This window comes from Typopeltis vanoorti, chromosome 16 (assembly GCF_054136105.1).
Source record: "Typopeltis vanoorti isolate ZY-2024b chromosome 16, IOZ_Tvanoo_1.0, whole genome shotgun sequence".
NCBI classification, from domain to species: domain Eukaryota; kingdom Metazoa; phylum Arthropoda; class Arachnida; order Uropygi; family Thelyphonidae; genus Typopeltis; species Typopeltis vanoorti.
In genome coordinates, this window is record NC_143564.1 from 3373010 (window position 1) to 3388018 (window position 15009).

General features: G+C 34.9%; 1 protein-coding gene across 1 annotated transcript in view; it reads left to right on the plus strand.

Annotated features, from left to right (window-relative positions):
• Tnpo-SR (transportin 3) overlaps window positions 1-15009 on the plus strand; it is a 605621-nt gene that overhangs the window by 473911 nt on the left and 116701 nt on the right. The window contains exon 21 of the mRNA XM_090405918.1: window positions 12154-12248. Coding sequence (XP_090262044.1) covers window positions 12154-12248 — 95 coding nt within the window. The remainder of the gene's footprint in view (window positions 1-12153; window positions 12249-15009) is intronic.

Genomic DNA, 15009 nt, shown 5'->3' on the forward strand with positions numbered 1-15009 from the left:
GAGGCACATTGCAAAAGTGGCTAAATCAGCTCATCAAATCACTTGGCTTCTGAAAATTACTTTAACAAGCAGAGATAAACAAGTTATTGTTCCTGTGTATCGAGCCTTGATAAGACCCATCTAGACTACTGTGCCCAGATATGGGTGCCAGGGTTTCTTCCTGATGGGGAGGAGGTGGAGAGGATCCAGAGACGAGTGACCAAGATGATAGCAAGTTTGTGGAATGAACCTTATGAGAACAGGTTGAAGATTTGTGGGTTGCAGAAATTGGTCGATAGGCGGAAAAGGGGTGATGTGATTGAGACATTTATATTACTGAAGGGTTTCTATAAGATTAATCCAGAAGATATTTTCGATAACAGGTGGGAGGACTAGGGGTCATACGTGGAAGCTGGGCAAGAATGTCGTTAGCAGGGGTGTTAGAGTTTGGTTTTTTACTTGGAGAGTGGTGAATGAGTGGAATAAGCTGCCAGAGTCTGTTGTGGGTGCCTTGACCGTGCATGAATTCAAGGCGAGGTATGATAGATACTGTGTGAATGTCGAATAGTTGTTCTTGACATGATGTTAGGGCCTCCTTCGATGAGTCTGTCGACTCCTTGGAGTTGCCCATAATAATAATACAGTTGACTCTTGAACAACGTGGGGATTAAGGCACTGTCCCCCTTGCGCAGCCAATGCCAAATCCATGTATAACTTTTGACTGCCCCCAAAAAACTTAACTACTAATAGCCTTCTGTTGACCGGAAGCCTTGCTGATAACATAAACAGTCGATTAACGTATAATTTATATGTTACTTGGGGAGGGGGGGTGAAAAGTTCTGATAAAACACCTAGAACAAAAATGACTGGTTTGTGCAACAAGGGAAAGACTGTTTTCTTAGAGGATTACAAATGATGCAGCAACGTTGTAACAAGTGTATAACACTTTGTGGGGAATATGTAGATGATGTGTAAGCTATATGGTTCTGCCTCAATCATTTCCTTCATGATGATTATCACAACTTTTCAGCACACCCTCATATATGTATTATATACTGTATTTTTACAATAAAGTAAGCTAGAGAAAAGAAAATGTTATTAAGAAAATCATAAGGAAGAATAAATACACTTACTGCACTCTACTGTATTTGTCGATACCATAAGTTTAAATCGTCTGTCTGTCAGTACCTACATCAATATTGTCTTACATGATACGAAACACTGTAGATGTTATACAGTATTTTGTATTACTAACATTGGACATCAAAAATGAAAAGTAATGTGGAAATGAAATTCATATTTATTTACAGGTATAATTCATGCATTGATAATGAAAAAGTACTTTTTCATTATTGTTTTCATTTTTCATTTGTGGTAGCGTAGTGTAATTGATATGATTGCTTCACAGTATCCTATCCTATACACTAATGAATGAATCATTATAAAAATTTTATTTACACTAATTAATTAAATTTAACTAATTAATAACAGTTAATTTTATGCAGTTATGATTTAATACTGCATCTTTATGTTGTTTACATTTCTCTTGACTGCGAATGGCACCATGTACAGTGTGTAAGTGTTTGTGTGCATAAGTTTTGATAAATTTTAACTTTTTATAATAAATTTGTATATATTTTATCCATTCATGACACCTTTTTCTTAATTTTTTTGATATTTCTAGGCTATGTGGCTTGTTTGTGTTTTTTCAAATTGTCGCAAATCTGCAAAAATTTTCCCATATATTTATTGAAAAAAATCAGTGTAATGTGGACCTGTGCAGTTCAAAACTGTGTTTTCAATGGTCAACAATGTTGAAATTATTTCTACTTGGGTGCATTATAAGAAAAATGCAAATCAATTTGTCACTTGGTTGGCTCATTGGTTAGCCTATTGACTTTCTAACCAATAGGCTGTAGGTTTGAATTCCACCTTTCAAACGTCTATTTGTGGGAGTTGAATTTAACTACTCAATCTGAGATCTCTCTATCTCCTGTTTATTAGAGACCTGAACTGACTTGAAAATATTCTATATTTCATCTCTAAAACTGGGTTTCTAGATTATATAAAACAAGTAAATATAAAATAAAATAAAAAATAAACTTAGCCCCCTTACTCATTGTACTATAGGCTTACAACCTTTCATGGATGGAAGGAACATAAAAAAATTACTCCTCACAGGATATATTTAAAAAACAGATATGGCTATGTTAAGAGCTAAACAAATTATTAGGCCAAGAAGCCCCAATAGCTTAGTCAGTTTGGACGCCCATTGTTTGGAAAGACCTGGGTTTGAATCCCATTTATAAAGGTTCTTCACATTCTAAATGGGATTCAAACCCAGTTCACTAGTTCTTTTTATGATAGTACTACATGAACAAGTTACATCATATTACTAACTTCCTGTCAACACTCCAGTATTATCAGATCTTATATTTCTGTCTTCTAATGCACTTCTTATAGTATCAGTCCACACCAGATCTTAGTCTTCCTCTGGGTCTTTTTCATGCCATCAGGACAAAGAGTACTTATTTTGCTAACCTTTCCTCGCCTGTTCTGTTTAAGTGACTACATCACCTGAGGTTAACTCTACTCACACATTCCTGAATGCTAACAGTGTCAAGTTCTTTCCTAATATCCTCATTTTTAATATGATGCTGCCATTGATACTATCTGTTCATTCCCCTAATCTTTTCAGAACTCTCATATCTGTGGTCTCAAATCTTTGATTAATTGTTTAAAACTACTCGTAGAAAAAAAGAACAGAATTTAATTTAGAAACTCATCTTTTGTTTATAGATTGCAAAAAATCATTTGACAAATTAAAAAAATATATACTGTTTGATATATTACAAAGAATAAATATACCTAATATTTTAATACATGCAATATTATTATTATGTGACACCCTTCAGGAAGTCCAAAGACTCATCGAGGGAGGGCTCCTATTATACAACTCTCCGTCTCCATCACTCAATCCACCAACTACAACGAACTGCGACCACCTTCATTATCTACACCAATACCATCTACCACTGACCACCACCACTAGTATTTTCGCAGACAATCACAAACATCCATGCCCATGGCAGGATTCGAACCCGCAGCCTTTTTAGCTGGAGAGCGGATACACTAACCACTCAGCCAACCTGGCCAGCAATATTGAAACAGTATTGAATATATACAAAGATAATGAAATAAAAATAAATGGAAAAATGTCTGAAAAACAATCTATAAATCCAAGGAACAAGACAAGAATGCCCTCTGTCTCCAATATTTAATATTTATATTAATGAAATATTATTACTAAATAACTTAAGGAATTTGCAACGTATACTGGAATATAAATTAAAATAAACTTTAATATATACTTCCTATATTTCGGCAACATCACATTGCCATCTTCATGGGAACATAAGATTAAGACAAGTGTACGCAGGCACTAAAAACAGCAAATGAGGTCGAAGCGAGGAAACTACTGTTTTTCCTGAAGTCCTGATGGTGCCCCTTAGCGGGCTATGCTAGGTATTCTTGGCCGTTGGGTTGAAGTCCTCATGATGTACGTCTCCCAATTTGGGGCAGTCTCATGCATCCAAATTTGTTGAGGTTTGGCATGTTTCTTAGGGCTGAGGCTGATTCTATGAATAGTCTTACAAATTTATACTTGATTCGGTGTATTACTGTGGCTTAGTGCACGTGTCTTAATCTTATGTTCCCATGAAGATGGCAATGTGACGTTGCCGAAACATAGGAAGTATATATTAAAGTTTATTTTAATTTATATTCCAGTATACGTTGTGAATTCCTTGAGTTATTTAGTAATCATGCACAACCAACATATAAGCCTTTCTACAAGAATTAATGAAATTAATGCAGTGGAACACCTTAAGCAATCCAGGTATAGAAATTTCCTGGAATAAAAAAATAAATATGCTATTATTTGCAGATGATTAGGTAATAATATCAGATAAGGAAGACAATTTACAAAGAGCAATATATAATTTAAACATTAGAGTAGAACAGTTTGGAATGAAAATATCCATAGATAAAACGAAAACAATGGCATATTGTGGACAAACTCCAGTCAGAAGTAAAATAGTTATTAATAATAAAATAATAGAACAGATAAATACTTTCAGTTACCTTGGGTGTGAAATATCATATGAAGCAGAAAAAGACATAAAATTAAAAACTTCAAACTTTTTACAGATTATAGGCCTGATAAATGGAACACTCAATCCAAATATAGTACAAAAAGAAACATGCTTGAAAATATACAATACTTTAGCAGTGCCCACATTATATTATATGGCAACGAAATTTGGACAATAAACAAACAAGATAAACAAAGAATAAAAACAAGTGAGATGAGATTCATGAGAAGAACTGCGAAATACACATCATTAGACCAAAAAAGGAATAAAGATATTTTCAAAGAACTAAAAACGAAATCAATAGAAGAAAAACTGAACAATTATAAACAAAAATGAATAGAATATGTAAACTCAATGGCCAGCACCCAATATCCTAAACAAATAATGAAATATAAACCATTTGGAAAGAAAAGGCAGGGTAGACTTCAAAAAAGTAGTGAGACTAGAATGGACCAATATGGTCTGTACCCATAATTAGCATTATGAGGATGATTATAATCATTTATTGTGACAACCCACTAGGTGGCATCTAGCACCATGGCTCAGCTCTGTAAATAGGATTAACGCTTGTTTTCACCTTGTAATCATGCTGATGCGCTGATGATGACCAGTTAGTTTCTGGTTGAAATATTTGCAATAAAAAAATTACTACATTCTTGTGAATACATGTGTATAATAATTGAAATAATGGCACAAGTTCCATTAAAAATGCATCTAAATGTGGAAACTGCTGTTTCACTCCATTAAGCCTTAACACGTGGATTACGTTCAATTGAAAAATCCCATATAAAGATTCCTCTCGTCACGACAATAATCAAACTCATGTTTCTTCCAGTTGTAGGGCGTAATGTACTGTCATTCTTCCAACACCACACTACAGATGCTTTTAGCAAGTTTCCATTGCTGCACCTATGCAGGACACCAGTTGGGACTGTAAAATCTTGCTTTTCATACCCAGTCTTTGCTTACCTTCTAGTGTGCATGCATGTCAGTAGTCATATAGATGTTTCTAGTATGAAAGACAGAGAGAAATTTTTCAAGTCAGTCAAGGGCATCTGACAAAAGGAAAACTGGTTATTTTTAGTGATCTAAGCAGGATCAGAAAACGGATTCTACATGAAATATTGTGAGAAAATTAGTGAAAAGAGGAAAACTTGGATAACCAATGTAAAAAACTGACTATTTATTGAAATAAAAATATTGCCAGTGTTTTACCTCATTGAAACAAATGGAACAGATTGACTTGCTTGCAGAAAAATTCAACAGTGCAATACTAATGCTTTAGTGAGATCACACTAGTAATAATCTAGTCTAAATTTTTTTTTTTAAATTAGTAAATAAGCAAAGATGAGGAGTTAGCAAAATATACATAAACCATTGGACTTATTGAGATTTAAGTGATTGAATAATACTTCACAGCTTTCCTTGAGCCTTGACATAAGAAATCTGCTTTTGTGTAACTCTGGTTTTCTTCCAAATAACTTCATGTTTATCAAGACCAGACTATTTATGTTCATGAAACTTAACTTAAATTAATGGAATTTTTATTTTCTTCATGACATGTAGAGGCAGATCTTTCAGACCGACCAAAATATAATCAAACACGAGAGTAGGTAGTGAATTCTGTAGATACCTGGGAAGTCCAACTGGAGAAGCTTATCTTGGGGTGATGAAAGAAAAAGCATATATTGTATTGGATCATCTGCAAAATTCTTCTTGCATATGTTGATAAAAGACTTATTGAAATGATTGAAATGAACATGGACTTAATGAGGCCTCTGTAGAATACTGTGCATGTGAATTATTATTACCCCAAGACCTCATGGAGTCAAAGACTCATCTGGAAGGTCCTTTTATCACACACACACAGCTCATCATACCATGCCTTGAACATATTCAAACTCCTTCCAGACACCACACTCTCAGGCAATGCATTCCAATCATTTACAACTCTGGACGAAAAAAACCTACCTCACTCCGCTACTCACACCCTCTTTATACAGTTTCATGGGATGACCTCTGGTTCTCCCCCGATCTCCCACTATTTTTTGTAGAACTTCTCCAGCATTGCTCCTATAACAACCCCTTACCAACTTGTAGGTCTCTATCATATTTCCCCTCCTGTCCACCAGACTCTGCAAATTACATCTTCTCAATCTATCCTCATACTCGACACTCCAGAGGTCAGAAACTACCTCAGTCAATCGCCTTTGGACCCTTTCCAACATCTCTTCATCCTTCTGAAAACCAGGTGACCAAATCTGGGCACAATAGTCCATGTGTGGCCTAATCAAAGCCTTATACAATGCAACAAGAATCTCCCTACTTCTACACGTCAGTGTCCTCTGCATCATTCCCAGAAACCTTTGTGTTGTCTTCACAATTTTGGCTATGTGTCCCCTAAATTTCAGATCCTTATCCACTATCATCCCCAGATCTCTTATTTCTTCCACCTCCAACAATATATCCTCACTAAGCATAAATTCTGCATCCCATCTTTGTTTTCCAAATTTTAAAACCTTACATTTTTGCAACATTGAACTCACATCCCCATTTCCGTGCCAAATCACTCAATTTATTCAAGTCTTCTTATAAGGCCACATTTTCACTACTCTTCATGGTTTGTCCCAACTTTGCATCATCTGCAAACAACTGAATATCTCCATCCAAATCTTCACCTATATCGTTAATATACAAGTTAAACGGTAATGGTCCAAAAACAGACCCCCTGAGGCGCTCCACTAGTGACTTTCCTTTTCCTGAATATCACTCCCCCATACACAACTTGTTGATACCTATCAGATAGCCAGTCTCCAATCCAATGCACTAATCTAATACATCTGTTCTAGTTTGACTGTCAATTTATCATGAGGTACTCTATCAAAAGCCTTTGCGAAATCTAAGTATATTACTGTGTATCCTTTTCCTCTGTCCAAGGAAACAGTCACTTTATTGTAATAAGTAAGTAGATTACTAAAACATGACCTCCCTTTAGCAAATCCATGCTGTCCATCAAAGATTATACCATTGTTGTCAACCCAACTCTGGATCCTAGTTCTCACAAGCTTCTCCAACAACTTAACCACAACACCTGGCACACAGATAGGCCTATAGTTTGATGCTTGAGTTTGATCACCTCCTTTATGAAGTGGCACAATCTTGCCCTCCTTCCACTCCTTAGGGACTTGACTGTGTTCAAGACTCATATTAAAAAAATATGTCGACAAGTGTCAACTCCCTGGCACATTCCTTCAGAATACGTGGTGATATATTATCAAGTCCCACAGCCTTATTAACATTTAGTTTACTCAACTCCCCATACACCTCTTGCTCACCTACAGTTAGTGTCTCCTCCCCATCATCAACTGCTCTCAATCCCTCCGTGAAGTCACATTCACAAGATTGAAAGAGCTTTATGAATTGCTCATTAAGTATCTCCACCACACATTCTGCATCAGCTGTCTTTATACCATTTTCTCCAATCAATGTCATCCTTCCCTAATTATTCTTTCTTTTGCTGGCTACATATCGAAAGAACTCCTTAGGATTCTTTTTGGCTTCATTAGCCAACTGCTGTTCATACCTCTCTTTAGCTACCCTCACCAACCAAGTCACCTTCCTTGCTTGGTCTTTATAGACCTCATGGAATTGGTTATTTCCACTTCTCTTTTGCTGCCTCCACAATGCCCTTTTTCTCTGTATTGCATGCTTAATCTCTTTATTCATCCATCTCACACCCACCTTATTTAACCTTCTCACCCTTGGAATACATTTAGACATTGCATCTACTAAACAGTTTTTGAAAATCCCCCAAGCTCCATTGATCTCTTTTCCAGCTAACTCCTCATTCCACACTACACCCGCAAGCTGTCTCCTGATCTCTTCATAATAACCCCCCTTGTAGTTCCACATATACCCTTTTCTCACAGAGGTCCTCGCACTGCTGGCAACCACCCAGGTAATCACCTCATGTTCACTCTCACCAATTGGGGATGATTTGACACCTCATTTACAATTACATCCTCTGATGAGATGACCAAATCCAAGACCCTCAATCCTTGTGTGCCCTCTGTTACATACTGTCTGAGGTAGTTATCCCTCCTCAAAAACTCAAGAAACTCATTTTCTTTACTTCCAGTTGCTATCTCATCATTCCAGTCTATATTGCCATAATTAAAATCACCCATAATGATCACCCTTTTCTTATTTGCTTGGTTAATTTGACTATACATTTCACTATCACCACCATCCACATTACCAGGTCTATAACAACATCCCACCAAGTATTTGATTCTATTCACCTCTATCTCACACCATACTGCCTCAAAACCACTGGCTCTATTTCCCTCTTACATCTCTACTTTGTATGGACATAACTCTTTCTCTATCATCAATAGCACCCCCCCTCCCTTTTTACCCCTTCTATCCTCACAAAACACATCATACCCTTCCATCTCTATTCCTGTCAGCATGTCGTCCTCTTCCAACCATGTCTCACTTATTCTGACAATCTTTGGGTGAACAGACCCAATTGATGCAACCATTTCATCGGCCTTGTTTCTTATACTTCTAGCATTTGTATACAAACACAACAGCTCATTTCTGGATCTACAGCTAGTTCCACTGTTACCACTCACTCGATCACACTTATCAAGTAGGCTATCAATAGTTACAGGATTCCATCATCTGCCTCAAGAAAAAATTAATCATGTTTCAATCTCATATGTTAATGAAGTAACTGAACATCCTTCAGTCCACTTAATGTTCAAGTAGTGTTCACAGCTTCACAAAAACAAAATATAATATTAATATATTAAAGACTTAATTCTGTGTGTTAGTTAAGTAAATAATAGTTTAATATCTGACGTTTCACTGATTAATATCTGTCAGCATTTTCAAAGGATACACTGGTAAGCAATAGAAAGTAACAAAAACTAGGAAACTAACCGACAATTCTAAAAAATTATATAAACTTATCACTGTGCGTGATAACAATATGATATGTGTGTCTCAAGTACAAAGTTTTATTTGTTGAGATATTTATTGTAATTTTCATGAAAGGTCATTTCTTTTTGGTTAAATGATCTGATTAGAGTTTTCCATATATCTGGTAGGATTAGGCCTTGATTGTTATTTAAGTTACCTGTTGAACGGGCGACTGTAGCAGCAGCTTTGAATGTTCTGGAATGGTAGTTCTCTTCTATGTAGGGCATATGACTCATATCCCATTCAATATTATGGTTGGTAGAGGCAAAGTGGGAAGGAAGGTCTGATATATCTTGTCTGTTATTCCTTACATAGCCTATGCGTTCTTTCTTGTTTCAAAACTTCTAGATGTCTGTCCGATGTAATTGATACTGCATGAACAGGGTATGCTATAAACTCCAGAGTATTTGTAGAAAGGATGGCTATCTTTCGGTGATCTTATAAACTTTTGAATGGTCTCAATAGGTTTGAAGGTTACTCTGATATTATATGATTTTAGAAGAAGAGCTAATTTTTTGGATATGGTACTAACAAATGGAATTGTTATAGAGCTGATGTATTGGGTTTCATCTCGTTGTCTTTGCGATATGTCATTAAAGAGAATCTTGTTGGTGATTCTTATAGGGTAGCCATTTAGGGATAGATCTCTGGATATTTTCATTAATTCTTCTTGTAAGTCGCCAGGGCCTGTGATACACTATATAGCTCTTTTTTTGAGCATATGGATAATGCTAAGTTTCTGGGATATGTGGCGAGATGAGTCGAAATGGAGGTAGCGCCCAGTGTTAGTAGGTTTTCTATATACCGACAGGTTGATGCTATTGTCAGTTTGTTTCTTGATAAGGACGTCTAGGAATGGAAGTTTATTATCCTTTTCTAGTTCCAACGTTAACTTGATAGTGTTGTGGAAGCCATTAATTTGGCTTCTTGCGGTATCAATTACATCGGACAGACATCTAGAAGTTTTGAAACAAGAAAGAAAGAACGCATAGGCTATGTAAGGAATAACAGACAAGATATATCAGACCTTTCTTCCCACTTTGCCTCTACCAACCATAATATTGAATGGGATATGAGTCATATGCCCTACATAGAAGAGAACTGCCCTTCCAGAACATTCAAAGAAGCTGCTACAGTCGCCCGTTCAACAGGTAACTTAAATAACAATCAAGGCCTAATCCTACCAGATATATGGAAAACTCTAATCAGATCATTTAACCAAAAAGAAATGACCTTTCATGAAAATTACAATAAATATCTCAACAAATAAAACGTTGTACTTGAGACACACATATCGTATTGTTATCACGCACAGTGATAAGTTTATATAATTTTTTAGAATTGTCGGTTAGTTTCCTAGTTTTTGTTACTTTCTATTGCTTACCAGTGTATCCTTTGAAAATGCTGACAGATATTAGTCAGTGAAATGTCAGATATTAAACTATTATTTACTTGACTTACATACAGAATTAACATGCATTCTTTAATTTATTAATACTAGTGGTCAAGAAAAAGGTCATAATAAAATATAATATTTTTTAAGTTGCTGATATTCTGGATTTCAAGCCAGCAACCTCAGAGCACAATGCACACATTGAACACAAGGCATTAAAAATCAAATTTAAATTTGAATTTAAAAGTGATAATTGCAAAAACAATTCAGAATTGTAATGGATAAAAAAGAATAATGTGCTCTGAGACCAGACATAAAGTAGTTTACAGGTTTCAGGCTGAAGGTGTCTTTAAAATGACTAGCCCACAAATTGCTGGTATATTAATGTGGCCATCCTTATTAAAGTTCATAGATAAACACATCATTGCCAAAGCTGCATATAAAACTCATCTCTCTGACTTGTAACAGCTTCAATTTAGTACTTTAATTTTCTTCCATTTCTTTGTTAGGGGATGTCCAACACATGGTCTGCCATCAGCATTACTGTAATAATGGTAGCAAAAACATGCATGCTACCATCATTATACTTTTTAAGTATGTATCTGAAAATAATTTTCCACTTCCCTTTTCGACATTCTTTTATAATCATTATTATTGCAGTTTACTTTAACCTTAGTATCTATGTTAGTATTTTTATCCTTCAAAGAAATTTTCAGTACTCTCTGAAAGCATAATTCCTAATATTCATAGATCATTGTTGGCCAAATGAAGATTTTATTATTCTCACTTTAGTCTCTTTATTCATTCCAGATGTCATTATTAATTTATTATTCCAGAATGCATATTTTGCCCTTGTGCAATTGTTTTTCCATTTTTTCCTTTGTTCCAAATTATTTTATGAATCCACCTGATATTATTTTTTTTTTTTTTGTTACATTTTGCTTATTATCATATATTTGTAATAATTTGCTAGCCTGGTTTGTCAAACAGATAGTACTTGCACTTTCCAACTATGGGTTTAAATTTCATATCTTGTATTGATGTTAGTAATGTCTTTGGGTGATAGATGAATTTCATTCTCATGAGATTCCAACTTCCCTTGCCTATTGGAGGTCTACAGTGGCCTAGGGCAGGGTGTGGGGTAGAAGTTCCATGATTAATTGGTCTCTAGAGCAGAGTTTCCAGATTATCTTACCCTTAGCCAACCTATAGTACTTTTAGAATAGATAAAACTTGCATGGATATGATTCTCATTTTAAAAAAAAAATTAGTTTTACTTTTTTTTAGCTGCAAATCATATTTAATTTTCAGTCAAGTACTTTATATTTAGTATTCAAACTTAATGGAATTGAAGATAAACACTATTAAAGATAAGAAGTATATATAAAAGAGGTGGAGCTAGCAAGGCCAGAAATACGATGTCAGTGTAACCAGCGTTGACATAACCAAATAGCACCTATCCTCATGATTGATATTGCATTTTTTTTCTCTATCACATTCTAATATTTACTTAATTTAAATTGTTTTTTAATATTTTTTAAAATTAAGTCTCTGAAGTGCATTCTTCATTTAATTACTCATAAATTTTTTAATATTCAGCCTTGCTGTTGATAATCTGACAGATTGTTGTTCTTACAATAGGCATTCTGTGGTCCTACCTTTAGACTTCTAGAAAGTACAAATTCTTTGAGGAATCGGCCAGATACAGTTGAAGATCTTTTTAGGCTGTGCACAAGGTTAATTAATTATATAAATATATTTATATGTAGCATATAACATGCATAACGTATTTGATAAAAGATAGTTTAACATGTTTATCATCATTCCTTGAAATATACCTTCAATACATTGTTTTCACCTCTAGCTTCTGTTTTTTTGTGACTTCAAATATTCTTCCAAATTGGTAAATTATTTGTTAATTCTCTAATTTCACAGGCACTTTCCTGTATTCTTGGACATTCAAACTGCTTCACTCCAACTATAACTTGATTTCAATTTTCATTTTGCCTTTCAACTACCTTTCCATTTCATCTCAGATTACTTAGCTTTAGTAGATTCTTGGGTTTCTTGCTGATGCATTCAGTTTTAATGCCTGCTATTTTTTTATTTTATTTTATTTTTTGTCATAACTCTAATATTAGTGGTTATGAGTTTTTTTTTAATCAACTGTTTTATTTCCAACTCACTTCTGATATCTTAAATCTGGTTTTAACACTGTCATGTCACTATGTTTTATAGTATAGTGTGTTTCACTGGTTTTCTCTCTCTCTTGTATATTCCATAAGTTTGGCTGTTGTTGATTGCCTATCTAATTGTAGTAATAGTTTTATCAAATGAATATTACCAAATTAGCTAAAAGATATTCTGCTACTTGCTTTTATAGTTTTGATCTTTTGAGTTCTGATTTGCACATCAAATTTTAATTTATTTTATTGTTATTTAGTTTTGTTTATTTAAATGAGTCCTGAAAACATGTCATTTATTTATTTAAAGAGATAGAATTAGCTTAAATATAACATAGAGTACTCGTGATCACCTTTGGCAATCCATTCTGCTAATTAGCTGCTATCCGAGCCAAAAAAATCTTCACATCCTTGTTAAGCATACCCTTATACAACCTACTGGATGATCCCTAGTTTTTGCCTATCTTCTCCTGTCATGTATTGGAGAAGTTCTTCAGCATCTACTCTGTCAAACCTCTTTGCAGTCACCACCTCTTACTGTAGTAAATGCCACTATAATAAACTCACACTTACTAAACAGCCCCCCCCCCCCAAAAAAAAAATTATAAGATAAACAATTTACTATAGCACCCCGTCCACTATAACAAATTATTGTGTTCCTTATTAGTTTTTGTAGTGAGAGTCAACTGTATTAACATATGTTGCTATCATATCCCCTTTTTTTTCTAGACTGTTTGCTGTACTTTTTAATGAAGGTTTGTGGGTTAAAAAACCCACAAACCTTCATTCTTCAAGTAGCATCCACAGACTTGTCACCATATTGGTCATTCACTTCCATTTCTTCATCCTCAAGGAACCAATGTGACCAAATCTGTAAGCAGAAGTCCAGATATGGCCATATCAAAACCTTATAAAGAAGGATAATAACTTGCTTATCTCTAATTATCAGTTTAACATCCAAGTGAGCCTTTGATTTTGCCAACTTCTGCAATGTGTCCGCTGAAGTTGAACTTCCTGTCTGTCACACCAAAATGCCCAACTTCATTGTTTCTTACTATACAGCAAGAAATGTGTAGTCTCATTAATGCAATACACATCTTGTCATTTCATCCCAAAGTTATGCACTTTGGAATGAAAAGACATCTGACCCATTAAATTAATAGTTATTATTTTTTTTTCTTTATCAGCTATTGCCATTATTTTTGGTCACTTTAGTAGTATCACTGGTGAACAACTAGGATCCCCCCTCCTCAAAAAAAAATAAAATATTCACATCATCATTAATGTTTAAATCATAGACCAACATCCCAAGTAAAGAGCCCTGTTCCCTGCATGCATTGAAGTAGGGAGCTCTGTGGAAGATAGAGCCTTCTGTTTGATTCATCCTCACTATATACTATTCTCTAATGTTAGTCCATCAGACACCCTTTTATCCATGTCACTTAGCTTCATGTCCATCCTCATTTACCCCAGCTTACATGATGGGATTCCTTGCAGTATTCTCTCAGATGCTTTTGAATATGATGAAAAATAGAAATATAAGTGGAAGACATCTTTAGAAAAATAACGAATGTGGATTTTTGATCATATCTTGTGACCATTGTCAACTTAATGGAATGATTTAAAAGATTGGAATGAAAATTTAAAAAATGAAAAAAAAGAGCATGTATTACATACATGAGATGTTAAGAAGCAAGATATTATATTTCAAGTTGTATACTGAAAGCGATAGTGGTGGGAAAGTGCAGTAAAAAAGCTATGAGAGTGAGGATCAAAAGAGTATCTTAGGCCGTAAGATTGAAGTAGTGGATGAAACTCAGAATATGCCTGAAAATGTGAGTGATGTAATGGCAGATAAGATTGAAAGAGAGAAATTAAATGTGACACGATTGAGAGAGAGAGAGAGAGAGAGAGAGTAAAAGTGTTGAACAAAAGAGTAGTATGACTGATGTAAAAAATGAAAACGTGGCTGTAATAAGGGAGATAGCTTGGTTATGCAGAGTGCTGCACAGAGCAAAGCAGAAGCTGGAGAGAATGCAGAAATGTCTGGTGAGTGGTCAGCTGATAACAGAAAGAAAGAAGTGTGACATAAGCAAAATGAGGGCTTGACCAAGAGAGAAAGGAAAATTAAGGAGCGAGTCTTGTACTGCAGTTCGATCATAAAAGGTGTGATTGATGAGAGAGAGAGAGAGATTGACAAAATTGTGCTTCACAGGTGCATAAATTAATGATATTATTAGAGCACAAAAGGATAGGATGAAAGAGATGATTGTATTGGCTGGAATGAATGATTTGAAAGAAGAAAAGTATGGTG